Source organism: Dipteris shenzhenensis, chromosome 8 (genome assembly GCF_047967505.1).
Source record: "Dipteris shenzhenensis isolate YYH24624 ecotype China chromosome 8, Dip_SZ_1.0, whole genome shotgun sequence".
Lineage (NCBI taxonomy): Eukaryota > Viridiplantae > Streptophyta > Polypodiopsida > Gleicheniales > Dipteridaceae > Dipteris > Dipteris shenzhenensis.
In genome coordinates, this window is record NC_141603.1 from 51492882 (window position 1) to 51520298 (window position 27417).

The 27417-nt window shown below is 49.2% G+C and overlaps 1 protein-coding gene across 3 annotated transcripts; it reads left to right on the forward strand.

The window, feature by feature from the left end:
* The first annotated feature begins 2772 nt into the window (after window positions 1-2772).
* On the forward strand, window positions 2773-26050 carry LOC147899645 (pentatricopeptide repeat-containing protein CRR2, chloroplastic-like). 3 transcript variants are annotated; one of them, XM_087378331.1, is made up of 2 exons: window positions 2773-3398; window positions 24307-26050. In XM_087378331.1, the coding sequence occupies exon 2, from the start codon at window positions 24400-24402 to the stop codon at window positions 25927-25929; it is 1530 nt and encodes a 509-aa protein (XP_087234457.1). In that variant the 5' UTR covers window positions 2773-3398; window positions 24307-24399; the 3' UTR covers window positions 25930-26050. The 3 variants fall into 3 exon arrangements, with proteins under 3 accessions (XP_087234457.1, XP_087234456.1, XP_087234458.1); XM_087378330.1 differs by having other exon boundaries at window positions 24341-26050; XM_087378332.1 differs by having other exon boundaries at window positions 24344-26050.
* The last annotated feature ends 1367 nt before the right edge of the window (window positions 26051-27417 follow it).

Sequence of the window (27417 nt, forward strand, 5' to 3'; positions counted from 1 at the left end):
TCGGAGTCCACCCAAAAAAGGAACCAAACCACCACCAACAACAACACAACATCAGGATCGTACCAAATAGGGAACACTACGCGTCCATACATAAACTAAATAAACAACAACTCATCCTCAATGACATCATGCTCAAGAAAAGGATGTACCCAAATGAACCATTCCACCTATTCTTGTCAGGAGAGGCAGGTATAGGGAAAACATTTATGTTGCTGATGATATTGCAGGCACTGCTATGGCTCTACTTGCATAAGCAAACTTCAGACATTGACCTGCCAAGGGCACTGGTCCTTGCATACACCGGACGAGTGGCACACACGGTTCAAGGAATGCCATTGCATGCAGCTCTACATCTCCTGCTATTGACATCCACATACACTGCACTATCATTGGAGAAGCTCCAAATATTGTCCGTGCAATATAAAGGCGTGCAACTTATTGTGATTGATGAAAATTTTTTGGTGGGAGTCAACACATTTGTTGTCATCGACATGCACATGTGCGAGATAAAGCACAATCATGACAAGCTCTTCGGGGGGGTCGACGTCCTCCTCTGCGGTGACTTTTACCAAGTGAGTCCGACAAAGGACTCTTGGATATTTGCAGAAAAAATGACAACATCAACATTGCTCGGATCGTTCTGGAGAACACACATGCGCTACTACCAGCTCGACCTACCCATGCGCCAAACCAACACATAATTCTCTCACTGCTAAATAGGATAAGGATTGGTACTCAAACAGACCAAGACTTAATAAAATTGAATAATGCGCACCTCGCTGAACCGCCAAGGAAACACCTTGTCCCCCACCTCTTCTACACACACGTGGCAAAAAAGAAGCACAATGACTACGTTTTTGAGACCAACAGCAACCCACCTCACATTCTAAAAGCAATCGACATTAGGCACAGAACATGTAGGAAGCGCGTAAACATCCCGATGGACATAGGGCTAACGTCAGCACTTCACAAACAATTGCACCTCAAGGACGAGATGATTGTGGAAATATGCGCAAGCAATCTAGACACAAGCGACGGCATGGTCAACGGTGTGGATGGGATATTTAGGGGAAGCACAACTAATACAAAAACACAGGTGGTTTCGATCGAATTTTACAATCATCGTGCAGGGACAAATGCGAGAGCAAGGAACAAGCACCTATACACAGCAAACACACAACCACAATGGACCCCAATCACACGGGTGGCCAAAGAAAATCACCTCAATAGCATTACAAGGAAGCAATTCCCGATTCAGCCAGCAGCTAGGTGCACCATTCATCTGTCACAAGGACTGACCTTAGACACAGTAGCTTTTGACCCCTCCGGCATAAAAAGTCATGGTCTAGTTTACACATTGCTATCGCGAGTGCGTGACCCAAGCAACCTTTACCTGCTGTCAAAGCTAGAAAAGAAACAAATCAGGGTGGACATACAAGTTTAGCAAGAGTCACAACGACTATCAAAGCAATGCGGATGGGTGTTTGAGCACGAACATACAGAAGCGACAAGAAAACAACGATCGAGTTTACAATGCCTTAACACAAGATCAATGAAAGAACACGTACAAGACATCCTCCACTGCGGAGAAATTCTCGATGCAACAGTCTTCTGCGTGCAAGAGACAAGAACAACAACAGACGAAGTCATCAAACTACCAGGTTTCAAAGAGTCTTGCATCGCGACGGGTGTGGGAATAGCAACATAGTATAAAGGCTCCCTCCACCTGCAACAAAAAAACAAATGGAGACAACTTCCAATGCTTGACAACAATCTTCAAAACGAAAAAAAACAAAGACATTGCAATCTTTAACATTTACAAGTCCCTCGCAAAAAGCACTGCCGGACTACAACAACATTTGTAGAATGTATTACAAACAATTCCAAAAACCACAACAAAATACATGGTAGGAGATTTTAACGTGGACTACAACACACAAAGCAATGCAAAAAAACAACTACAAGACTTCTTATAACCTTCAACAAGTTGTAAAAGACCCAACAACCATTTACGGATCAACTCTCGACCACATCTAGAGAAACGCAACAACAAACACCGAAAACACAAGGACAAAATTTACATACTAGTTAGACCACTCCTTGCTATTCACAGGCATGGAAACACATTGAAAAAATCAACTTTACCCAACCAACATGAAAAACTCAACATCCACGGGCAGGCCAATTGGAAAAAATCCACCTTGTTGGTGTGTTGACTTTAGAGCATCTCTTTCAAATTTGGGTTTGCTTTTTTGGAAGTGCATTCATTCCCTCTCTCTCCTCTTCCACGTTTTTGTTAAAATTTGGACGTGCATTCATTGAACATTCCCTCTCTCTCGTCTTCCATTTCTCTCCATCTCTCACATTGGGCAAGATTCACCTCTCTCTCTCTCTCTTCTCCTTTCGCTCTCTCTCTTCTTTTTCACTCTTGGTAGGCCATATGAATAAAATTCATCTTGTTGTCCAAGGAGTATTACTATTTCACTCCATTCTCTCTTCTCTCTCTCTCTCTCTCTCTCTCTCTCTCTCTCCGTGCTTCCCTCCCTCCTCTCTCTCTCAAGCTTCCTCCCACTCTCCCCTTTTGCGCCCCAAGTTCCACCCTTGCTCCTCCATTGTCGTGAACTCATTTGCTGCTGAGTTTGCGTCTGGTTCTTGGAGATTCCTCCACCAACCTTTTGGGTAGGCCTTATGAATGAGAAAAGTCATTCATGGGAGAAAAGTTGGATCCCGACCGTAGAGCCACCGTCCTTAAAAGTACTACACACTGTACGACTTTCAAAAGGTTCGAGGTGTGTCCAGCTGCTGCGATATGTGAACTAACGACAGTAGATTCACATATTGTGGATTGCAGTTGTAGTAAATAGAAGGCTCGGATACGTCCTCTGAGAATTGAGTGAGATATAAATCAAATAGCAATCAATGATGGCGTTGAGTAGCAGCTCGAAGCCTCGACGCCCGATGGGCCATCAACTTGTTTATTTTTATCTCCGACACTGCACTAGCAATTTTGAACGCCCGTGATTTTTGCGTGTCCAATAATTCGTAGATGTTTAGCCTTGTAATGTGGTCACAAGAGGATTTCGGGATACAGAATCACAATAGATTTCGACGCCTCCATAGTTTTGAGCTTCTTATGAATTTGCGTCAATGATTTTCGCTAGTTCTTCGGCAAGGGCACTACACCGTATGTCAGCAGTGCTTCAGAACCTTGTTGTCAAAAGCTGTCGGTTGTTCATATTTGCAGCTGGCTACCGCTCAAGGCCAAGGCATCTTCGGACCGTCTCCACGCTCATATCTGCAGGTGCTCGCCGCTCAAGTCCAAGGCATCTGGGTCACCTGGAGGTCGCTTGTGGGTGTTCCGTCTCTTCAGCAAGGCGAGCTGAACGCTCCTACCCCAGGTGGATGATCGATAGCCCAATTTCGTTTTTCCTCTGTATCTTTGGAATTTTCCTCTTTATACTGAGGCTCTTGTGAATGTGGGGTGTTTACTTACTCGGTAGTCAAGGCAGATGCGTTGAACTAGAGGAAAGTATTTCTTGGCCGTGAGGCCTCGGATTTCTACTATAACTGCATGTGTGTATGCTGTGCCATTTCTTATGCTTCTCGGGTTGCTCTTTTAAAAATCTTTGCAACTAGACGAACTGAGTAGCAGTGAGGGTGAAAGGCCCAGCTGGCACAGAGATCCTCAGTATGAGAATAATCCAAGACTTAAGTATGACGTAGAAAGTCTCCTTGAAATGGATCCAGCTGGCATAGAATCTTTTACAGAATGTGAGACTTGATGAAGGCGTAGAAGCTCTGGCGGCTTAGCTCTCTGAGAGAATCAGCGTTGTCTTGGACTGAGTGGCGAGGTTTCTCATCTGGACCCACATAGCAGTCTCTTTGGAAAACTACTCCTGTAACAACTTCAGTCCAGCTTTTGGGCAGAAGAATCAAGGTCTTGAACTGCTTGGCTTGGTTCCTCATTTGGACCTGCATAGCAGTCGCTGAGAACTGTAACAACTTGAGCTCCTCCTTGAATCAGCCCTCGGCCTCGGTTGCTGCTGAAGTGGCCTTCTCTAACTCCTTATGGAGATCATCATTCTTTGCATCGACCTTCTCTCTCTTCTGAGAGTTTGGTTGCCTTCGACTTGGGCTGGTTGCGCTCAACAATGGCTGTTTCAAGACAGGCCCTCAGGGATTCTTCTGACTCCTGTCTCTCTGGATCACCTCCTTATTTAGGGAAGCGACCCTGTTGCACAGACGGAGAATTGTGTTTTCTTTTGCATGGCAAGCATATTACTTCACAGCGTTTTATCTCACCATAGAAACATACACCTAAGACCAATCTAACTTACCAGTTACACGTTACATCCCAGCATTTAAGTTGAGCCATCGCTCAGTCATGCCTCTGGCTTCATAGTTGCAAGCTCCTTGCTTGAACTACAAACTCGTTTCCTAGTCAGTGCCATTTCAGTGGTGGAGATGAGTGGTTTTAAAAAAAAGCTCACCTTTTCTTTTCTTTGAAAGAACATTCAAAATGCATAACCTTTGAAAGAACTAAAGCCTAGGAAAAAAAATTTGCATCCCACAGTTGATCATGGCATCTTAGTGTCTGAAGCTTGAGGCCCTGGCAAAGAAGAGGATGTTGTTAGAAATCGACCAACAGAGGGTACGCACATTGGAAGACTGATAGAGTAGCCTAGGAGGTCACACAGTGTTCGTGGGGAGTGGAGTCACAAACTTCTTAAACTTATGTGCATAGGATAGATGTGCAGACTCATCAATAGACAATGAACCAGCCAGATAAAGAAACCACCAAAATAATATATTTCCGTCCAAAGCTATGGACACAATACAAAAGAGAGAGATCCAGAGTCCCACCAATGGTGTGGTCCTCTAATTTTACCACAAGGTCCTCCTCCTATCTGCCTGCTATCTCTAGACTCGAGTCCGCGTGCTCCAACTCGAGCGTCTGTAGACTTCTGTCCAGAATGATCCTCTCCAACTTGCTGTCTGGAAACCAGCCTAGGTGGGCAGTCTCCTATGAGCTAGGTCTGCAACACAAGGTACTTCTTTCTCCTCTTGACTATAGGCCCAAAGGTAGCCCTGCTGCTGCTCCTGCTGCTGGTGGGAAGGCTGCTTCACATGTTTAATTATGAGGGCACAAGGCCCTCCCTCTGGCCCATTAAATGCACTGCTTCTGGGGCTCAAAACAAGGGCCTGTTGGCCCACAAAACTAGGGCACATGCTCCCCTATATATTCAGGGTCCAGCCCCCCTGTGTGCAGCCATGTTCCAGGCCTGATAGGCTGGCTGTGACCAGCCCTATCATCCTTCCAAACAGCCGACCAGGTGCTGGCTCCTTCTGTCAAGTGTGCGCCACTTCTAGGGCTTGCTGCAGGTCGCTCTCCTGCCCACAACCCTTGCCATCTGGCTTGACGCCTACTGCCCAGAGACTCCCTGCCCTGCTGCGCCTCCTGCCAGGCTAGATCCAAGGACTTTTGCCCTCGCCACCTTTCTTGCACATGGTTGCCATCTGAGACAGCTTCTAGAGCACTAGGTATCTTCGCTTGTGAGGTGCTGCCCATGTAGCAGCACCCTCTCTCTCTTCTTTGGGCATCTTCTGCCCTATGTCTCCCTCCCCCACGCTCTCCTCATATGAGGGCTTACAGATGGGGAGGTGACCTTTCCAACACCCCCTCTCACCGACACATCTCGGTCCAATGCCAACACGTCGACAGTGACTCCTAGGTCGTAGTCCTCTAGAACACTTCGATGACAAATCTTTTCCTGGCTTTTCATCCAGTGGCTCCTGCTCCACTAGGTTTGGTTCCGCGAAGTTTCTGGGCCCCGCCGAAACGGAAACAGAAGAAACGGCAATATGATACAATTTATGTATAAAGATTTATTTTTTATACATAATATAATTGTCAATAGAGTGCAAATCATACATAATACAAATTACAATTATCTATACTTGAAGCTTCAGCCTTCAAGCATCAATGCATCATTCATGCCTCTGTGATTCTAAATTCTTGATGATGCTTCAATAATCTGAAATCAACATGTATCATGAGTCATGACTAACAAGTTTGGCATTACAAGAATCTGAAATTTAGAAGTTTGAAGTACTTTAAAGTTTAAACTTAGCACACAAGTTGAAACTTGAAACTTGAAAGTATCCAATGTCCAGACTCCATAGATGATCATGACTCATGACTCATGAGTCATGCAAGACTCAAAATAAAAGCACCCATGGATAATATAAAAAAAAGCACCAGGGCTATTGATCATTTGCATCATCCATGGACTCCTCGTCATCGTCATCCTCTGCGTCCTCAGATAAGCTTGAGGCATCTGTGTCACTGTCTAAAGAAGAATCATCAACATTAGGATCAGGACCATCGGGCGCAACTGAAGTACTAGCACCATCTCCAGATGGTTGAGTGTATGATCGTGAGTGTATGATCGTGTGTGGTGTGCTGGTGTTGACAGCTCCTCATACAACATGGTGTATATGTCCAGCTCCTCCTGTGGGATATCTGGTATGGCCTTCATCTTCTCCACGTCCACCTTGTCTACATTCACTTGGCGAGGTTCGGGGCAGCCGGCGGCGAACTCAAGGAGACGGAGGTTGCAATGACAAAACACCAACCGCTCCAATTGAGCCGTGCTCAATCTGTTCCTCTTCTTTGTGTGAAAGAGGGCCCAAGTGCTCCAGTTCCTCACACAAGGACCGGAACTGCAGTCCTGTGAGAGAACACGTATAGCAAGGCGTTTCTGCCATAAGCCAATTAAGCAGAGATAAGTATCAGGAACTTGATAACTTTAAACATATTTGTAGTAGATAAAACTTCAAATTACTTAACGACTAAGCTCTAACTAGTGGTGTTGGAACTTGTCTCTTAGACTCTTACCAAAGTAGGAGTACAGTTGCCATATTTCTCCCACCAGGAGGCAGGTTGCAACTGTGTCTCTCGGAGCCTAGCCGTAGGTCGACTGTTACGCTCTAGCCGAGGTAGCATGACCTCGGAAGAATCAGTCGACATTTCCCTTAAAGGATATATCTTTGTAAATTATTTGTTTGCGCTTCATGTAAAAGATCGGGAGGGAATTAATGTCAAGGTCCTAGGTGAGGGTTGATAGCATCAGACTAAGTAGATCTAAGGCTAAGGGCCTAATGTAAAGATTGTGCCTAGGGGCAAAGGATTTAATGCATCCCAAGAGAGGGGTGAAATGTTGCATTAGGAAGGCCCTATATGGATGACATGTGGCATCTAGATCTATCTAGGGAGATGGGGCTTGTTGAGGCTAGAGTGAGAAGAGAAGGATTTTTCACGTATGTTTTTTTTGGAATTCCCTGTCTGCTGGTTGAGCTTCAGCAAGGTTGGCTGGGAGGATATACATGGTGCTGCTCTCGTGATCTGGAGTAGGAATTAGATAAATAGTACCTAACATTTGGTATTAGAGCCTAAAGCTAGGAGTTAGAGAGGGGACGGACGAACTGCGACAGACGGATTTCGAGCGGTGGTCATCCTGCACTGCCACGAGGAAGCTGGACAAACGGGATGAGTAGGGTAACGTGAGCTCGAGTGGCAGGACTAGACCGCCCTGGTGGCTGACGACGTGCAGTTGGTTCCCTGACGGGATCGACGCTGATTGACGATGGACGAGGCGTGGAGCGTAGGTGGCGAGTCGACTCCTTGGAACCTGCGACATGTTCGATGAAATCAAAGAGGGGGTTGCCCATGACGACGGACAGCAGGAGCTCGTGAGCAGGGAGACCATTTGACCCGTATAGCCCGACAGACAAAGGAAGAGGCCTTCGATGATTCGACGAAGGTGACGCAGAACAGCAGAGTTGTATTCGGGATTTGTGCACGTAAGCTGTGACCTGGGAGCGCAGAGGTGACGCAGATAGGCGTGGAGCGCTAGCCGACGGACAGCTGCCCACGTATTCCGGAATTGGCCAGCAAGCGCGTAAGCTGTGACTGCAGACTGTTGGCAGGATCTGCATGGAACCAAGAAGGCTGTGATGAAATCGTTGATGACCAGGGAGCTCTCTTTGACCTTCATTAGTTTCGTGTTGTTTTTTTTCTTCTCGATTTAGTCGGGTGATTCTCTACTTTCATAGACAGGATCTCGTGAGTGATCAGCCTGCATGAGGCTTTGATGTTGTAGCAGAGACAGATTATGCTTGAGGTTATGCCTATGTGCTACAGTTTGAGTTTGTTTGCAGGAGCTTCCCTAGGATAGGGAAAAGCGCCATTTGGGATATATGCCTGTGTCAAATGCCTAGTCAGTGTGCATGTGGGATTGCAGGAATTCCCTAGTATAGGGAATTGTGTCAGAGTATCAGTACGCTGAATTGCGTCAGTTTGTAGATACAGTTTTCTAGCGGTGTTTTTATTTATTTATTAAAAAAAAAAAAAAAACAAAACAAAATAGAACAAAACACCCATTGAACTGAATGGAAGTAGAAGAAGGAGCTTCCAGGAGGGACCCTGGTGAATCAGGAATCCGGCCGACCCAGCAGGTGTCGCATCCAGTAGCTCATACTTTGTCTGGCAGGATTGCATTGCTGGAGGATGCCTTGCAACAGTTGTTAGCGCAGCAATTACAGGCCAATGCAGGGCAGTCCGAACTTAGGAGAGCGATACATAGTATGTCTGTCAGACCTTCTTGAGAGGAGAAGGGAAAGGCTCCAATGGAACTGGAGTCTAGTGTCCATACGGTCAAGCCTAGGAAGGCTAAAGTGCCAAATATTGCCAATTACAGGCCAGAAAAGTATTCTGGTCGGATGAACGACCGTAGCTCCGATGTCATTGAGACCTGGTTACACAAATGGGACGAGGCGTTCGCCATTTGTGAAATCAGAAATGGCATCAAGAAGATCCGTGAGGCCACCCACATGTTTAGTGTGGCAGCGGATCGGTGGTGGATTAAACAACAAAAAGATGGTATAGCATCCACTACCTGGGAGGGGTTTAAAAGAGAGTTCAGGAAACACTTCTTACCTCCTGACGAAACATCCCGAGCTTGGGATCAATATAGGAACCTTCGTCAGAGAAATTTATCGGTGGCAGAATACACTGATAAGTTTCGAGAGAGTGTAATGAAGGTTGATGAACCCCTGCCTCAATCAATCCAAGTGAAGGATTTCATATTTGGATTGAAGGATCGAATAAAAATGGAAGTTCGGGCTAAGTACGCGAACACGTTAGATGATGCAATAGCTATAGCCCTGAACTATGAAGATGCCAAGGGCAGCAGGCCAAGTGGGTTTGCATAGGTCGGAATCCAGTATGGGTATCCGAAGAAATCTGGGTTTAAGAAGAAATGGACTAGTAGAGGGAGTGGTTCTCAGCCGAGTGGTCAAGCCAAGCAAGCGAGACCGGCTGAAACTCCTAAACCAAGTACCACCATTGGAGTGAAGAGGAAAGTAACCCCAATGGCAGCCCGGGCTTGGTCTAAGTCTCCCTTAAACCCAGAACAAAGGGAAAAAGCGAGGAGAGAAGGCTTATGTTTCGGTTGCCTTCAGCCTCATCAGTGGAAGGATTGTCCATGTAACAAAGATCGTTGGATGGCTGAGATGGTGATCTCAGAATGCGACGTGGAGATGGAGGGAAGTCCCAGAGCGGAAGAGATGCAGATTCAGCTAGCGGGATCTTCTCAGAGGAGGTTAGTACCTTGTTTGTTATGTGTGTCTGTTGCTAAGCTAGTGACGAGTGCACCTGATAACATCCTATCTAAGCCCGCAGCAACGGGGTATACAGCCTTTAATGATACGGAGTTAATTAAAATGAAAGGACAAGTGACCAATCATGATGTCATTGTGTTGTTTGACTCGGCGTCAACTCACAATGTGATTAACTCCAAGCTCGTGAAGAGGCTGAAATTAAAGACAAGTCCATCTGACTATGCGTATACAGTCAGGATGGTAGATGGAAGTTCAACTGAAGTATGGGACCAAAGGGTTACCCAGTTGGAGCTTCGTATTCAGGACTATGCTGAGAAGCTTGATTTTGAAATGACCAAGCTTGCTCATGCGGATATAGCCCTGGGTATGGCGTGGCATTCTAGGAAGAATCCAGCCATTGATTGGAAGAAGCACGTATATCAGTTCAAGATGAATGATGTGCTTTATGTCTTGTGAGGTGAAAAAGATATACCTCAGGGACCGTTAGTTTCTGTGATGGAAATCCGAAAAGCTCAAGTAGAGTTTTTATTCCTTTGCATAGCATCGGTAGAGCTGGTTGATTCTTCTTCGGCTAGCACTGATGTTACGCAAAGTGGTGAGATGGCCAAGCTGGCTAACCTTATAACAGAGGAGTTCTCTAAATGTTTTAGGGATCAACTACCTTATGGGTTACCTCCAGAGCAGAAAGTTCGGCATAAGATTGAACTGATCCCGGAGGCAGAACCTGTAAATTTTTTTTGCCGAAAAAACAGTTCTAATTATATTACTTCGAGAACAAGATACAAGAGGTCAGCTTATAGCTGACGGGCTGCGTTCACAAACCGGACGCAGCCCAAAAGGTAGCATAATAAATCATACTCTCACGGAGGAATATGCTGAGTGTGAATGAACAGCCATCGGGGTGGTGAGTAGTGCCACCGAAGGCCCTGCGTAGTCTGCTCGAAGAAGAGGCTCTGTGAATCCCAAGCCTGGAGGAAGCGTCTCCGCTTCTCCTGACCAGCCCGGGAGTCTCCCTGAATCTGGTCCCACTGGCCTCTGAGGGTATGAATAATCTCACTCCAAATCTCCGCCATGATCTGGGCAGTCGATAAGGAGGTGCCACCGAGGATCTGCGCGCAGCGCGAGGTCCAGATGTGCCATCCTGTAATGCTGCTGATAATCTCCCAGACTGGCTGCCTCTCCCGAACTCCTGTATCAGCCTCTGCTAGGTGCTGTGGGATACCCTCGAGCGGCCCCCACGTCCCCTGTGTGATAAGGAAAGTGGGGTCCTGCTGGCATGCCTCGAACAAGTGATGAAGACCAGGTGCGGTGCTGCACCAACAGAACGCGCCCCAAGTGATCACTCCTAGCTCTGGTGCTGCACGAGTAAGAAGCCCGAAAGTCCACCTCCACACTTCCTGGGCGCGCATGCAGCTCCACAGGCAGTGTTTTGGTGACTCCTCATCCGCGTGGCAAATCTGACAGCAACCGTCCTGGCCTATCTGCCTCAACCAGCTCCCCACTGGAAGACCTTTGTGGGTAAGAAGCCACAGGAAGTACGAGATCTTCCGCGGCCGCCAGCTCTCCCACAAGGCCTTCCAGAAAGCCTGCAAAAAGAACCTGGAAATACCCTGTTCGTACCAGCTAGGACGCTGGGTGGGGGGGCGGCTCTGCATCCTCCCGAGAATTCGCCTGCCCAGAGTCGTGCTGTAAGCGAAGAAGGAAGTCTGCCCCTGTCCTGTCACCATCTCTGGCCACCACCACTCTCCTGGGTCCCACTCAAGCTCTGACAAGGCCCGCCCCTCCCAGAGCCAAAGACGCCAAAGCTGCAACTGGTCCTGCTCGATACTAGGGTCGGTATGCCAGACCTTCCCCAGAAGGCCTACGACCCTAACCCTCTGCCACGGTAGTAGGGGGTCAATGAGCGCATCCTCTCTCCTGAGTCGTCCGTCCCCTGAAACCGCGAAGAAGGCGATAGAGGAGTCATCCAAACGTCCTGCGACCACCAGTGGGATGCCACGGGGGGTGAACTGTCCCAGCCAGTGGGTGTCTCCAGGCATGAGGACCTGAGGCTCAGGTGGAGCCAACCAAGCGGTTGGGATCGCTCCGTCGATCTCCGTGCGTCTCGCCTGGACTCCGCGTGCACCTCCCGCTGCGTCTGCCAGATCGGCCATCTCCAGATGTCTGTACGTATCCCTCCAAACTCGAAGGGACCGGGCTGGCCCCCTCATCCAGCCGTCCCACCTGATATGTGATCTCTCCCCCAACTGAAGGCCCTCGGCGTCTCTGACCTGCCCATTCCAGACGAGCGGCTGGCGATCGATCTCCTCCTGACAGCTGGGCTGGGACTGAATGAGACTGAGACGGAGCCGCCTCCAAACCATGAGGAGGCTACGAACGAGTGGGGAGCGGGGCTGAGTGAGCGGGGCGGAAGTGAAGATCCACCTGAAGGACGGTAGCCACTCTCCACCTCGGCGCGGGACACAAGAGCCGACTCCCTGCTGGAGTAACATCTTCCACGTCTGCCCCCCTGGGGTCAAACCGCGGATGATAAGCTTGCCTAACAAGGCCTGACTCTGAAGCTCTGGATCAATGACCCCCAGACCTCCCTCCGCCTGCGGAAGAATGACTGTCTGCCAAGCAACCCTGGCTCTGGTATCTCTCTGCCCATCCTCCCCAGACCAAAGAAAGTTCCGAACCAACCTCCTGAGCTGTGCCACGCTGGATCTCGAGAAACACCAACAGGAAGCCACATACCAAGCCGTGGCTAGAAGGACCTGGTTAACTACTAAGGCACGACCTGCAAGGGACAGCTTAGCAGTGCTCCAGAAAGCCAGCTTCCGTCGGATGGAATCTAGCACCGGGAGAAACTGCTGAGCTGGCGTAATGTCTAGGCCAACCTGGAAGCCAAGGTATCTAGCTGTCTGACCACGTGGAATCCATCTGAAGCCCAGGAATCGCCCCCACTGAGAACACGCCCCCGGGTCTGTGAGAAAACCAACTGATTTGTTCCAGTTGATTTTCGCACCAGCGGCCGAGCAGAAAACCTCCAGGGCCATCCGCACCCTCTCTAGCATCCTCTCATCGTCCTGGACATAAAGGGCTGTATCATCTGCGTACTCTGAGTCCAGAAGCTCCGTGTCCTCCCGGAGTGGAAGGCGAACACCCCTGAGCCCTGTGGACCTCGCCCGAAGGTAGTAAGTCATGGCCTCGGCGAAGAAGAGAAACAGATAAGGAGCCAGGGGACAACCCTGACGTACTGATCTCTCCAAGCTGAAACGCTCACCCATCCTGCCTCCAATGATGACTCTGCTAGACGCTGTCCTGTACAAAGCTGAGATACCCTGAATCCAGCCTGCCGGGAAACCTAGCCGCTCCAGAGTCCCCTCCAAAAAGGACCAATCCACGCGATCGTAGGCCTTCTCGAAGTCGAGAAGTAAAATGGCAAGGTGTGAACCGCTGTACTGAGCCCACTCCGCCGCCTCTGAAAAGGTGAAGACATTATCCAGGATACTGCGGTCCTGGACAAAGCCTGTCTGAGTGTCATGGACGAGGTCTGGGAGTAGAGGTCGAACTCTGGCACTGATCATCTTGGCGAGGATTTTGTAGGCAGTGGTAAGGAGAGTGATCGGACGCCACTGGCGGATCTCCTGTCTATCTCCTCCCTTCGGGATGAGGCAAATCAGTCCCGAGGAGAGGCTCTCTGGCATCTGACCGCTGCTGAAAATCCCCTGCAGAGCTGCAAGGAGGGGCTGATGGATCTGGTCCCAGAAGGAGGTGAAGAAAGCTCGGGATAGCCCATCCTCACCTGGGCATTTCTGCCCATCAATAGCCATCAAGGCCTCCAACATCTCATCCGCGGTGAACGGCGCCAACAAAGACGCCTGCATGCTGGGCTGGACCAGGGATGGAATGTGCCTCCACACCTCCTCACGGTCACGACTAGCACGAGGGGCAAGTGGCTCCTGCTGGAAGAGGGTCCTGTAGAAGTCAGTGGCCAACCCCATGACCTCCCCCGGGTCCGTAACAATGTGACCATCCGCTGTCCTGAGACTCCGTACCTGATCACCTGCAGCTCTCTGGCCGTGTGTCCTGAAGAACTCCCTGCACATCCGGTCACCCTTCCGGGCCCAGAAGGAGAGAGAGGCGTGATAGGAGAACTCGGAGCGGCGCTGGAGGGTCTCCTCCAAGAGGGCTCTGGCTCGAAGGGCCTGGATCCGAAGCTCCTCCGAGCCCGGGGAAGACTGCTGAAGTCGCTGAATGGAGGCAAGGTCCCTCCGAAGAGCTCTCTCTCTGCCCCACCAATCCTGTCGAACCTGTAGGGCTGCGAGCTGGCAGATCTGGCTGGACTCCTGCAGAGCCTGCGCGACCGAGTCTACCAGATCCATGCCCTCCCCCCAGTCTCTGTCCCAAAGACTGCAAATGCTGCTACGGACATCCACCCTCGAGAAGATGGAATCGGGAATCCTGCATGATCGGGGGGGGAGAGTCTGGGCTGCCGAATCTAATGAGAGGAGCACAGGCGCATGGTCGGATAGTGTCGTCCCTGGAACAATGCCCGCCTGGCCACCTCTGCTGATGGCCCAATCACTGACATAAAACCTATCAAGCCGCTCCAGGAGTCTGCCTCCTTCCCTGCGGAAGCCCCAAGAGAAGTCCAGGCTCCCGTGCCAACGCCGGAAGGACGGGTCTCTCCAACTGTCCCTCCCTCCTGTCGCGAAGATGAAAGAGTCCCAAGCTGACTGCTCTGCCTGAGCCATACCTGTGAACTCCGGATCTCTACCCTGCTGGTCCTCCAAGGTCTCCAGGTTGTTGAAGTCTCCTCCAACAATCCAGGAATCCATGTCTGGAAGAATCCCTGTAAGTGTCCTCCAAAAGGTGGCTCTGCATCTGAGGTCTGTGGGAGCATAAATGTTGAGGATTCCTATCTTGGATCCCTCCAAATTCAGGCCTACCCAAAGGGCTCGGCCTGGGATCAACGTGCCGTGACCGAAAACTGACTGAGCTAACTGCTCGCACACGGAGGTACAGACCCCCCCGCTCCTCCCCTGTGCGCCGATCGAAGGCTCCCAATAAGTGTAGGAGCGTCCAGGGAGAACCTTCCCGCAGCTACGGGCATGAGCCGCAGAAAGCTTGTGCTCCTGGAGCAGCAGTACATCCAATCGACCAATCACTGCAGGCTGAAGTTCCTGACGCAAAATGAGCTTCCTGGGACCACGGGTACTCGAAGAGTGAAACCCGTTCACATTCCAGGAAACGAGGTGTAGGCTCATGGAGAGGGATGGGGGGCTGCGAACAGCTGTCTGCTCGCAGAAGAAGTCGAAGAAGAATCAGACAGATCGGAGTGGAGGCGCTGCCGCTTGTGAGAAGGTTTGGAGGGGGAGACGGGGTCGTCCTGCCCGTTCTTCAAAACCTTCAGCAAAGGCGAGAGGCCTCTAGTGCCATGAACAAATGCTTTCTCGAGCCAGCTCGAGATCTCTGAAGCAGTCATCCCGTAGAAGGTTCGGAGTTTCTGTTGGGACCAAGCTCTGACATCCTGGGGAAGAGGCCATGCCAGGGGGGGTCTGAGGATCACGATCAATCGGAAACGTTTGGCAGCGCAACGCCACCGCAAGCGCACATCGCCCTCGGACCACTGAGTCTCGAGGAGCTGCCCACCGGACGGGCCTATCCAGGAGCAAATCTGGGCGTGTGTCTGCTCTCTGAGAGCCTCCCACACCGAGTCGTCTGTCCAGGTCTCGGTGCCATCGCTGAGGAACGTGAAGGCGAAGCTAGGGCCATCCCTGGGAGCCAAGGCACCAATCCTCCCATCCGCCCCTTTGCGGAGCATGAAGATACTAATGTCGAGACAAGCCGGGAAGGTCCCAAGGTCGGCCACATCCAGGTAGTCCCAGGGGCCAGATCTGTAAAAGTCTCGAGGGAGCTCTCTCTCCTGGAGCTGAGACCCAGCTGAGTCTGCCACTGAGGGGCTAGCGGGAAGGGAAACCTGCTCCACTGGTGGTACAGACACCAGGTGTCCTGCAAGCGGGGGAGGAGGGGGAGGAGGCTGCGGGATAGGCGACTCGGGCTCCACGGAGGCGACTGGCGGAGAAGGTGGAGGAGGTGGAGCGGAGGCTGCACTCGGCTGGGAAGGCGACGGTGCAGCTAACTCTGTAGGAGGGGCGAGGGGAGCAGGGGGGGGAGGGGGATGGGGATGCATCTGGAACTGGGGCTGAGAGGGAGGGGGAGGGGGAGGGGACTGAGGAAAAGGAGGCGGGGGCTGAAACTGCGGGGCGGGCGAAGGGGGGGGAAACTGGGGAAACCGGGGAGAAGGCGGGGGGGTGGGAGAGAGGAGGATCTGAGGCTGTGGAGGGCGGGCTGCCGTCGAAGAAGAGGCTCTCCCAGGTCCCTGGGGCATCTGCCTGTCAGGCCTGTGGAGTGCTGCTGCAGGAATGGTGACCGCTGCCTCCTTGCCTTTATCCGAAATCTTCTTATTCTTTCCTCTTTTCCTTCGAACCTCGGTCCAACCGCCCACTACCTCTGGCCCAGGCTCCGACTGCCTCGGCTCCTCCTGACGTGGCTGTCCGGGGGGGGGAGGTGGGGGCGGAGGGGGCGGGGGCGGGGAGGGTCGAGACGAGCTGGCAAAGCGTGGACAAGCAGCCGCCAAGTGCCCAAAGCCATGGCACCGCAGGCACTGACCTGGCTGTCCGGTGACTATCATGCTCTGGGTGATACTGTCGGCACCTGTAACGATCTCGATCACTGCAGGGAGAGTCGCAGGATCCGCCACAGCCACACGGACTCGGGGAGCTCCTGCCGTGGTCACCGCATCGGCAAAGGTGTCGTGCATAACCCAGCCAAAATGGGAGCCCAAGTCCCTGACAATCGGCCGCAGCTCAGTAGCAAGCCCTGGAAAAACGAGTGTCACTGGGTGGCGAGGTATACGGAACCGAGTATCGAAATCCGCTGCGCTGAAACCACGGTACCACGGGGCTATCATGATGATCTTCCCATCCACCGATGTGGGGGAACCAGCAACCAGATTGCTCGCAGCTTTCTCACTGGAGAGTTTGAGCCAGAAGATGCCCCTTCCCATAAGGGCCACCTCCTCAATGTGGCCATCCTCTAGCAAGAGAGTGGACTGGAGCCAGTCCCTGATGGTAGACCTGGAGGGGGAGTGTCCAATGACTCTACCGTAAACAGAGGTACGAGCAAAGTCACTGGCTACCGCCTGAACACGGGATGATTGTTGCTCTGTCAGGATAACGCGGTAGGCATCTGGAGAGGGAGGGTCCGACTGGGCCTCCGGATCCGGGCTGGGGGCCGCCATACCGCCAAGACTAACTGCAAGCTTCCGATGAAGAAAAACAGGCTGCCACCCAAGAAGGGGATGAAGCGGCGGTGGAGCCTGGGGGTGAGGCGGGCGAGGCGAAATGAAGGGTCGGAGGGGTCGAAGCTGAGGGCGGGGCGAAGACTGCGGGGTGCGGGGAGTACGGAAGGGGCGAGAGGGCGGGGGGGGGGGGGTGAAGTTGGAATGGCGGGGGTGGAGAGGTGAAGCGGGGGGGCGAGGGGAGCGGAATGAGGCGGAGGCGGGTGAAGCGAGGGGTGAAGGAGCAGCGAGGGGGCGGGTTGGAGCGGGGTGGATGGCGAGGGAGCAGCGAGGGGCGGAATGGCGGAGGCGGGGCGAGGGCGAGGCAGGCTGGGGAAAAAAAAAAAAAAAAAAAAAAAAAAAGCGAGGCGACGCGGGATGGAGCGCGCGGTTAGAGTGGCGGCGAGGGGGGGTTAGAGCGGAGGCGGTTATAGCGGCAGCGAGGGGGGGGGTTAGAGCGGGGGCGAGGGGCGGGGTGGAGCGAGGGGGCGGGATGGAGCGGAGGTAAGGGGGCGGGATGGAGCGAGGGGGCGGGTTGGAGCGAGGGGGGGAGGGGCGAGGGGCGGGTTGGAGCGAGGGGGCGGATTGGAGCGAGGGGGCGAGGGGCGGGTTGGAGCGAGGGGGCGGGAAGGAGCGGAGGCAAGGGGGCGGGATGGAGCGAGGGGGCGGGATGGAGCAAGGGGGCGGCTGGAGCGGAGGTGAGGCGAGGGGTAGCGGGAGGGGTGGAGGTGGTCGCAGCGAGGGGGGGGGGGGGGGGAGCGAGGGGGGAGGTAGGGGCTAACGGCGAGGGGGGGAGGGGAAGCTCGCAGGAGCGCGAGATCCAACTATATCACAAGATTCTCTAAGTTTCCAGAACCTGTAAATAGACCTCCCTATAGAATGAGTTTTATTGAAAAGGCGGAGGTGCGTAGACAACTAGAAGAATACCTCAAGTTGGGGCAGATTCAACCAAGTTTCTCACCTTTTGCTTCGCCAGTGATATTAAAGAAGAAAAAGGATGATACGTTTCGCCTCTGTATAGATTACAGAGCATTGAATAATATCACTGTTAAGCACAGGTATCCGATGGCTCGGATTGATGATTTGCTAGATGCATTACATGGAGCCGTGATTTTCAGCAAGATAGATCTTAAGTGTGGCTACCATCAGATCCGGATTAGAGCCGAGGATGTGCATAAAACCGCTTTCAGAAGCAGGTTTGGTCATTATGAGTTTTTGGTAATGCCCTTCGGACTTACCAATGCTCCGGCTACATTCGTCATGCTTATGAATGATTTACTACGTCCGTATATCGGAAAGTTCGTAGTACATTTTATTGACGATATCCTGATATTCAGTAAATGTATTACTGAGCATTGTGAACACTTAAGAGTAGTGTTCAGTACTTTGAGGAAAGCCAGTCTTTATGAGGCTTGAATATTTAGGATTCATAATTACTCCAGAGGGGGTAGAAATGGATCCAAAGAAAGTGGCTGCGATACTAACTTGGCCAATCCCTCAGAGTCTAACCGCATTGTGATCATTCTTGGGATTTGTCCAGTTTTATAGAAGGCATATCAAAGGATATTCCGAAATAGTATCGCCATTGACTGATCTGACCTCAGATAAAGTACCTTTTATATGGGGACAGAATCAACAAGAAAGTTTTAACACCATAAAACAAGCTGTGGTCTCAGGACGGGTGTTACAAATAGTTGATCCCGAGAAACCGTTGTTCCTGGAAACCGATGCAAGTGGCATTGCGGTAGGAGCAGTCCTCCTTCAAGAGGGAAGGCCAGTAGCCTTTGAAAGCAAGAAGCTTTCTCCCTCTCAAAGAAATTGGCCAACTCATGAATTGGAGTTGTATGCTGTTATCCATGCTTTGAAAACATGGAGGCATTATTTGTATGGTTCAGAGTTTTATGTGGATGTGGATCATGATACATTGAGACATTTTAGTAAACAACTTGACTTGAGGGGCCGCCAAGCTAGGTGGGCAGAGCTCATGCAGGAGTTTAATTTAACGATTCGATACCGAAGAGGAAAAGATAATAAGGTTGCTGATGCGTTGTCTCACATTATGCACAACCTGAGTTTCACGGTATTAGAGAGTGCTCTAATGACCGAGATTAAAGAAACTCAAAAGGTGGACGAGTTTGTCCAGAGTTTATGGCCTAAGGCTCATGTGTTAAAACCCGGGGAAAATGAAAAGGATGACCTGACATCCAGAAAAGGCCAAACATATGCAAGATATACCATAAGGGATGGTATGCTAGAAAGAAATGGCAAGGTTGTAGTACCTAGTCAGAATGATCTCTGGCAGAGAGTCATTCGACAGTGCCATGATAGCCCGTGTGCGGGACATCCAGGGGTCGAGAAGACATATGATCTCGTGAAGCGATATTTCTTTTGGCCAAAGATGAAAAAGCATATTCATGAATATGTGACACGGTGTTTCTCGTGTCAGGTAAGCAAGGCCGAGCGGGTGAAGCCACCCGGACTTTTACAGCCCTTGGAAATACCACTAAGTAAGTAGGAGAGCATTTCCATGGACTTTATTGTAGGACTGCCTACGACGCAAGGAGGATATGATTCTATCCTTGTGGTGGTTGATCGTCTAACCAAGATGGCTTACTTCATTCCGACTAGAGAGTCTGTTAGTGCCCTGCAAGTAGCGGATTTGTTCATTAGACATATATTTCGTCTGCATGGATTGCCTAAATCCATAGTGTCAGACAGAGATGTCAGATTTACCGGTCATTTTTGGACAACGGTATTTGAGACACTGAGGACTAAGTTGGGAATGAGTAGTGGGGATCATCCTGAGACGGATGGTCAAACGGAGAGAGTCAACCAGACTTTAGAGGATATGCTGAGAGCATATGTGTCATTGAGGCAACATACATGGGACAAGTGGTTGCCATTGTTGGAGTTTGCCTACAATGATAGGAAACATTCCTCTACAGGGTTCAGTCCGTTTGAGCTGAACTATGGTTATAGACCAGCAAATCCAACTATAGTTGGAGTACCTCAGAAAGTGCCTAGTGCCGCGAACTTTGTAGTTCAGAGGCGGGAGATGCTAGCATTTGCGAGAGCTAATATCCGCCAGGCTATGGATAGAGCCAAGGTGTATGCGGATGAAAACCGGTCTATAAGAGTATTTAAGGAAGGAGAAAAAGTTTTTCTCAGAGTTCCTTCGTACTTAAAGTCGTTGACTTCAGGAGAGTGTGCTAAGTTATCACCTCGATACTGTGGGCTGTGGTTAATTCTAAAGAGAATAGGCAAGGTAGCCTATAAATTGGAATTGCCACAGGGATGTAAGGTGCACCCGGTTTTTCATGTTTCGCGCTTAAAGAAATTTTTACATACAGGTGAATCACTAATCGAAGGTGTGGTTTTGTTTCAGGAGATAGAGGATAATGCGAGGCGCAAACCAACAAGAATCCTGGACCGAGGAACAATGCAAATACGAAATCGAAAGATACCCACGGTGTTGGTTGCATGGCATGGTCAGCCTCTATTCGAAGCTACCTGGGAATCCGTATACCAGTTGCGGAGAGTGTTCTCAGATTTTATCATTGAGGACGCTGATGTCTGAAGAGGGAAGGAATGTTACGCTCTAGCCGAGGTAGCATGACCTCGGAAGAATCAGTCGACATTTCCCTTAAAGGATCTATCTTTGTAAATTATTTGTTTGCGCTTCATGTAAAAGATCGGGAGGGAATTAATGTCAAGGTCCTAGGTGAGGGTTGACAGCACCAGACTAGGTAGATCTAAGGCTAAGGGCCTAATGCAAAGATTGTGCCTAGGGGCAAAGGATTTAATGCATCCCAAGAGAGGAGTGAAATGTTGCATTAGGAAGGCCCTATATGGATGACATGTGGCATCTAGATCTATCTAGGGAGATGGGGCTTGTTGAGGCTAGAGTGAGAAGAGAAGGAGTTTTCACGTATGTTTTTTTTGGAATTCCCTGTCTGCTGGTTGAGCTTCAGCAAGGTTGGCTGGGAGGATATACATGGTGCTGCTCCCGTGATCTGGAGTAGGAATTAGATAAATAGTACCTAACATCAACCAAAGGAGAGGCTGTGATTGCGGAACAATAGAAGTTCATCTCCATTCTTCGTTGCATCTCCAAGTCACCAGTCGTCCAATTTTGTAGATACTGTTGCATCCCCTCCTCCAACTCGTCATTCTCATATTGCTCTTGACTGCGCCAGAGCGGATGCAATACATGTGCCACCGCATGGATTAGGCGGTGGAACCAATTCCACCGCTTATTCCATATAGCACGGATGGGACTCAACCCTAAATCATGCCACAAGAAATTAGAATGCATTATGCATGCAAAATTCATAGACTTTAGATAATAGTACATACATAATATATATCTGAAAATTCTAGGCTTCATGATAACAAATTGCAATTTAGTAACTGCAATAATTATACATATTAGAAAAGTAAAAAGTCTTACTTATCAGGCGATAGGAAAGTGTTTCTGTTGAGGGCCTCTCCAATCTTGTCCATAAACTCATACAAGAGCCCTAATGTGCTTCCCTCCATGTCCGTGATGCGAAGCACCGTGTAGATAGGATTAATTGATTTGATTAATGCCTCCGCCTGATTCCACTAAGACTCATCCATGATCGTGCGAAAAAATTTGATAGACTTTGCTTGGCCTCTATCATCCCAATCTCCCCACTCCGGAGACACAACCGTGCGCAACAAGCCCTGGCGCACTCGCACAAGCCTCTCCACCACTGTGAACATGTAAGCAAACCTTGTGGCTGGAGGTTTCAATAGCTCAAGGTCACTGTAAGCCCGATAGATGCTGAGGACTTTGGGTGTCTTCGTGACAAACTTCACGATACTGCGGGCTGTGGAGAAGATGGCATCAATCCAAGGTATCTTTCCTAGGTCCTCGATCAAAAGATCAAGGCAATGTGAGGCACAGGGTGTCCACACAATCTTAGGGAACTCATCTTCTAACATGACACCCATTGACACACAATTGCTGCCATTATCTGTCACCACCTGCATCACATGCTTAACACCTATCTCCATAATGGCTGCCCGTAAATGCTTCCAAATATACAACCCTGTAATCACTGTACCTGCAGTGGAAGCGTCTATGGCTCTCAAGAACATGGTTCCCTTGCAAGAAGACACTAAAATATTGTACACATTCCTCTTGCGTGCATCTGACCATCCATCGCATAAGAGTGTGCATCCATATTTTTTCCAAGTCTCTTTCAAGGGCTTCATTTGGTCTTCCACACATTTCCTCTCTCTTCTTAGCTCTCTTGTCCGCAAGGCCTCATATGTAGGCCCTTCCCATTCATACCCAATGCGGCTTACGGCTCTCATGGCCTTCCTCCATCGTGTAGTCTTCGCCACATGAAAGGGTATTTCACACTATATGAAGAGCTTTGTGAGCTCACTAGTGGCCTCCTTCACTGCTTGCTTTTGCAAGCGTGCTTGAATGCTAGACCTTTGCAGTGATCCTCTTTTCCCCGCACTAGCATCCACACTAATTGATCCATGTGGCAAGGGTGTTCTTGTAGCACTAGGACCCGCGCTCGATGTAGTTGATGCCCCTCTACTTCTCTTTGCAGAACCCAATGTGCTGGCATCATCCAATGGCTCAGTGTCAGCAGCCTCTTCTTCATCTTGCAGCCCTTGTCCTCAACTTTTTGCAGCCAAGGCTGCCATACGCACACACTTCCATTCTGTTAGGCCACCTTTCACTGGAGTAGGCACGAACTCACAAGGTCCTACATCCTTGCTGGGAACACCTGCTAGATGGTCTTTCACCCGTGTGACAGACCCCGTTTTGCTTATGCCGCAATAGTTGCATCTCCACTTCTTGGAGCCACCGCCTCCATTATAACTATCCAGGAGGGAGACATGGACCCAATAAGCATCTCTCGGCATTGAGATGGAGAGGTGAGAAGGAGGATGGAGAGGTCACAAGTGAGAAAGGATGGAGAGGTAGAAGGAGGATGGAGAGCTCAGAGGTAAAAGAGGATAGAGAGGTGGAAGGAGCCTGGAGGATCAGAGGTAGAAGTGAAGGAGGATGGAGAGGTTACAGGTAAGATTAAAGAGAGGATGGAGAGAAGAAGGATGGAGGGATGGAGTCTGGAGAGCAGGCTGCCAAGCTGCAGCTTGCAGGATGGAGAAGATGGAGCAAAGGATGAAGAGGATGGAGAGAGAAGGATGGAGGTCCAAGGAAAACGGGATGGAGAGTCCAAGAGCAAAGGATGGAGGGATGGAGAAAGCTTAGAGAAGGTGGAGAGAGCAGCAAGGATGCACAAGAGGAGTGGAATGGGCGGGAGGCGGCGAAATCACGTTTTTAGGGTTTAGGGCAAATCAGGTTTTACGAAACGCCGTTTCCGGCCACGAAACGGCCGTTTCGTGCAACTATGCAGGCCTGATAGGCCGGCTGTGACCAGCCCTATCATGCTTCCAAACAGCCGACCAGGTGCTGGCATCTTCTGTCAAGTGTGCGCAGTTCTAGGGCTTGCTGCAGGTTGCTCTGCTGCCCACAACCCTTGCCATCTGGCTTGACGCCTACTGCCCAGAGACTCCCTGCGCTGCTGCGCCTCCTGCCAGGCCAGATCCAAGGACTTTTGCCCTCACCACCTTTCCTGCACATGGTCACCATCTGAGACAGCTTCTGGAGCTCCAGGTATCTTCTCTTGTGAGGTGCTTCCCATGTGGCAGCGCCCTCTCTCTTCTCTGGGCATCTTCTGCCCTAGTTCTCCCTCCCCCACGCTCTCCTCATATGGGGGCTTTCAGATGTGGAGGTGACCTTTCCAACAGATGTGCTGTATTGGAATAAGGGCAAGCCTGGCAACGGCAAGTCCCAATAACAAAAAGAGGAATGCCAAGACTTTTGATGATGATGACTCTTCTTCCAGTGGGAGCAAGAAGAAGAGAAATGCTTCTACTTTAGAATGCATTTTTGTTAAACATGGACCTGGGATATTTCAACCCAGAAGCGCAGGTGGTCCTAGGACTGCATGGGATTAGTCATCAATGATCTGAGTGTCAGAACTTCATGGGATCATAGACTAGGTTTAGATGTTTGAATGGATTGTATGCTGTTTTTTGGCTTAGGTCTTACTTCATGATGGTGTCTGTGTTTCTTTGGAATCTGTGATCCCTGCTGTGCAAAAGTCCTCAATGATCTGGCTATAGCATTGTTCCAGAATCCAACCTCTGTTCATTGGTCGTCGCATGTTTTCTCACTTGAGATTTACCCTTTTCTGTGTTCTTAGAGTTGCTGCTGAAAATGTTTAGTATTGGTTTTTGGACTTAAGCTCATGGCAGGTGCGGAATAACGACTTTCTGCAGGAGTCCTAAGAAAATGTCAGGAGGGTCGAGTACTTGAGGCTCTTGATGCTGTAAGTGATATGCACCTGCAGGGGATTCAGGTTTCGAACAATATTTTTTATTGTCTTCTTCAGGGATGCATCCAAAAGCGAGATCTAAGAGCAGGCAGACAAGTACATGGCCTAATCATGAGAAATGGATGTGAACAAGATGCCTATTTGGGGAGCCACATGATCCGCATGTTTTCATTGTGTGGAAGTTTGTTGGAAGCAAACCAAGTATTTAATAAACTTACCAATCCAAATGTTTTTACGTGGAGTGAAATAATTTTGGCGCATGCCAAGCTTGGGTATGGTGAGCAAGCTCTCACATTGTATCATCGAATGCGACGTTTGGGTATGAGACCAGATGAATATGTTTTTGTAGCTGTGCTTAAAGCATGTACCAGTGCAGCGGATCTGGGACATGGCAAGTGGATTCATGGCCACATCATTGAAAGTGGTTTTGAGCTTTCTGAGTATGTGGGCAACACTCTCATTGCTATGTATGCTAAATGTGAGAGCCTTGGTGATGCTCATAAAGTATTTGACAAATTGCCACATCGAGACGTAGTCACGTGGAGTGCCATGATTGCAGGTTATGCCCTACATGGACATAGTCAGGAGGCTCTCCACTTATATAAACAAATGGAACAGGAGGGCAGGAATCCAAACCATGTGACATTTGTTTGCATCTTGAGAGCATGTTCCGGCACTGGAGCCTTACATCAAGGCAAGCTAATTCATAATCGCATAGTTGAAAGTGGTTTTGAGCTGGATATATGTGTTGGTAACACCCTCATTGACATGTATGCTAAATGTGGGAACCTTGATGATGCAAAAAGTGTTTTCAGTGGTTTGTCATTGCCAAGTGTGGTATCTTGGAATGCCATCATATCTGGGTATGCTTTACAGGGCGAGATTGATATGGTTCGGAGATGTTTCACTGATTTGCAGAAACACGGCTTGGTTCCGGATGGTGTGACATATGTATCTCTTCTCTCAGCATGCAGTCATATGGGTTTAGTGGATGAAGGGTGTCTCTACTTTTGCTGGATGAAAGAACAGCATGATGTCACACCAACTGTAGAGCACTATAATTGCATGGTTGACCTGCTTGGCCGTGCAGGATGCTTGATTGAGGCAGATGCTTTACTGCAGACAATGCCTTACCCAACTGGAGCTGTTGGATGGATGTCTTTGCTCAGTAATAGTATGACGTATGGTAATATGGAGGTTGGAAAATGCTGTTTCAACCATGCCATCAGAAAAACTTCTAGAGATGCTGCTTGCTATGTGCTGCTGACAAATCTGTACGCTGAAGGTAACTTGTGGGGTAATGCTACCAGAATACAGGAGCTGAAAAACTGTGCAGAAGCATGGAAGAAGCCAGGGATGGCCTTCATTGAGATTGACAACAAAGTATATGATTTTATAGTAGGAGAAACAAACCATCCACAAATGGATAATCTCCATGCCAAACTGAAGAGAATTATTGTACAAGAGAAGGTAGAAGGTCATGTTCCCTATTCAAGCTCAGTGCTGCATATGGTGTGCTCTTCTAGTGTGTAGATTCATGGCATAATGACAAAAGCATGTCATTAAATGTGGGAAATCTCTCATATCCATTCTTAATCCGGAGCCTTGCCTCTACTTGCTGTGTACTCTCACTTTAAGTATGTGTGTAGCTGTTTTTGACACATCAGTGAGATCATTCGATCACTGGTTTTTGCTTTAATGAGCCTCAAAAGGTATAGAGAAGACTTTCATTTTTTTGTTAGAAACAAAGGCTTTGGGACTTCAACCTCAATTTTCGGGGACAAACCTATAACACTCTCTCACACTCACAAAGGTACACAAGACGTGAACCCATAATTTGAAACAAACTAAGAAATAGAAAGCTGCTCTAGTGTGAGCTGCAAGCCTCAAGCAAAGTGTTGAGCAAAACATAGCTAAGGGAGACTGAAAATTGAGATCTACTGAAAATTGAGATCTACAGGCTTTAGTGAAGCTTTGACTGCTCTTGCACGCCCGGGCTTCAATGGGATAATCAGTAGTGCCTCCATGAGGCCCTTAATATAGGGGAGAAGTGCCAATAGCTCGACTTGGCCGATAAGATGTCTCAACCGTAATAGGTTGACCAAGGTCTGTTTGACATGACCTACAATCTTACAGTGAGATTGAAACTGCACTAGGGTTTTAAGAGGATGAGTTTGGGCATGCTCTTGGATTCATTTAGATATATATTGAAGAAAATAGCATGCAAGCTTCTTGACATGGAGATAGGTAAAAGGCTTTCAGAGCATTCAAAATCTTCCATCCTTAGAGAACCTTGTTGTTGTAAAAGTAAGAGATTCCAAAGCTTTATTGATGTTGATTTAGGACATGTAGTCACAACTCATACCTCAAATTTGCTTTCTAGTAACTTAAGAGACCTTTTCATGCAAGGCACGAAATTTCAATTGTACTCTTTTAAAGAGTCTTGCCTTTTAAATGCTATCAATAAGGGAATCTCAAAGTTTGCTTTGAAATTAGAAGAATGTTTAGGAGTTAAAAATATCTTATTAGAATGGAAAGGGAAGATTTTGAAGAAAGTAGCTTTGAAAGTAGAAGAAGTGCCTTCGGTTAATTGCTCAAAGCAAAGTCACCATCTTTCTAAAGAAGATGAAACTCTTCTTTGAAAATTCCATAGGAATTTGTCATTTCTTATATGGACAAATGTTCCAATAAACTTTGTTTTTATTTGAAAAAAGTTTTACTTAGAAAGTCTTTTGAGAGAAGCGAACTCGTCTATCAAAACTTACGCCCCTACCTTAGTCTCTCAAAAGAATTTGATCTCAAAACACCAGAGTTTTTGCAAGTCTCTTGAGTTTGTTTGCAATCCAAGTATCGCTTTTCTTTGTGCTGCTCGGAAGTTCCGCGAAACTCCAAAAATGCCAATATTAATTGCAGCGGCTTGTGAGCCTACTTTGATGGATGACTCTAAATGGCTAAGCTACTGCTTCCAAGCCATGTTGCCTAGTTCCCATGAACTTTGGAGGGACTTATTAAAGGAGGCGG

Excerpts from the sequence above, each read along its gene's own strand:
- LOC147899645 (XM_087378331.1), top strand. The coding sequence starts at position 24,400 with ATGCACCTGCAGGGGATTCAGGTTTCGAACAATATTTTTTATTGTCTT.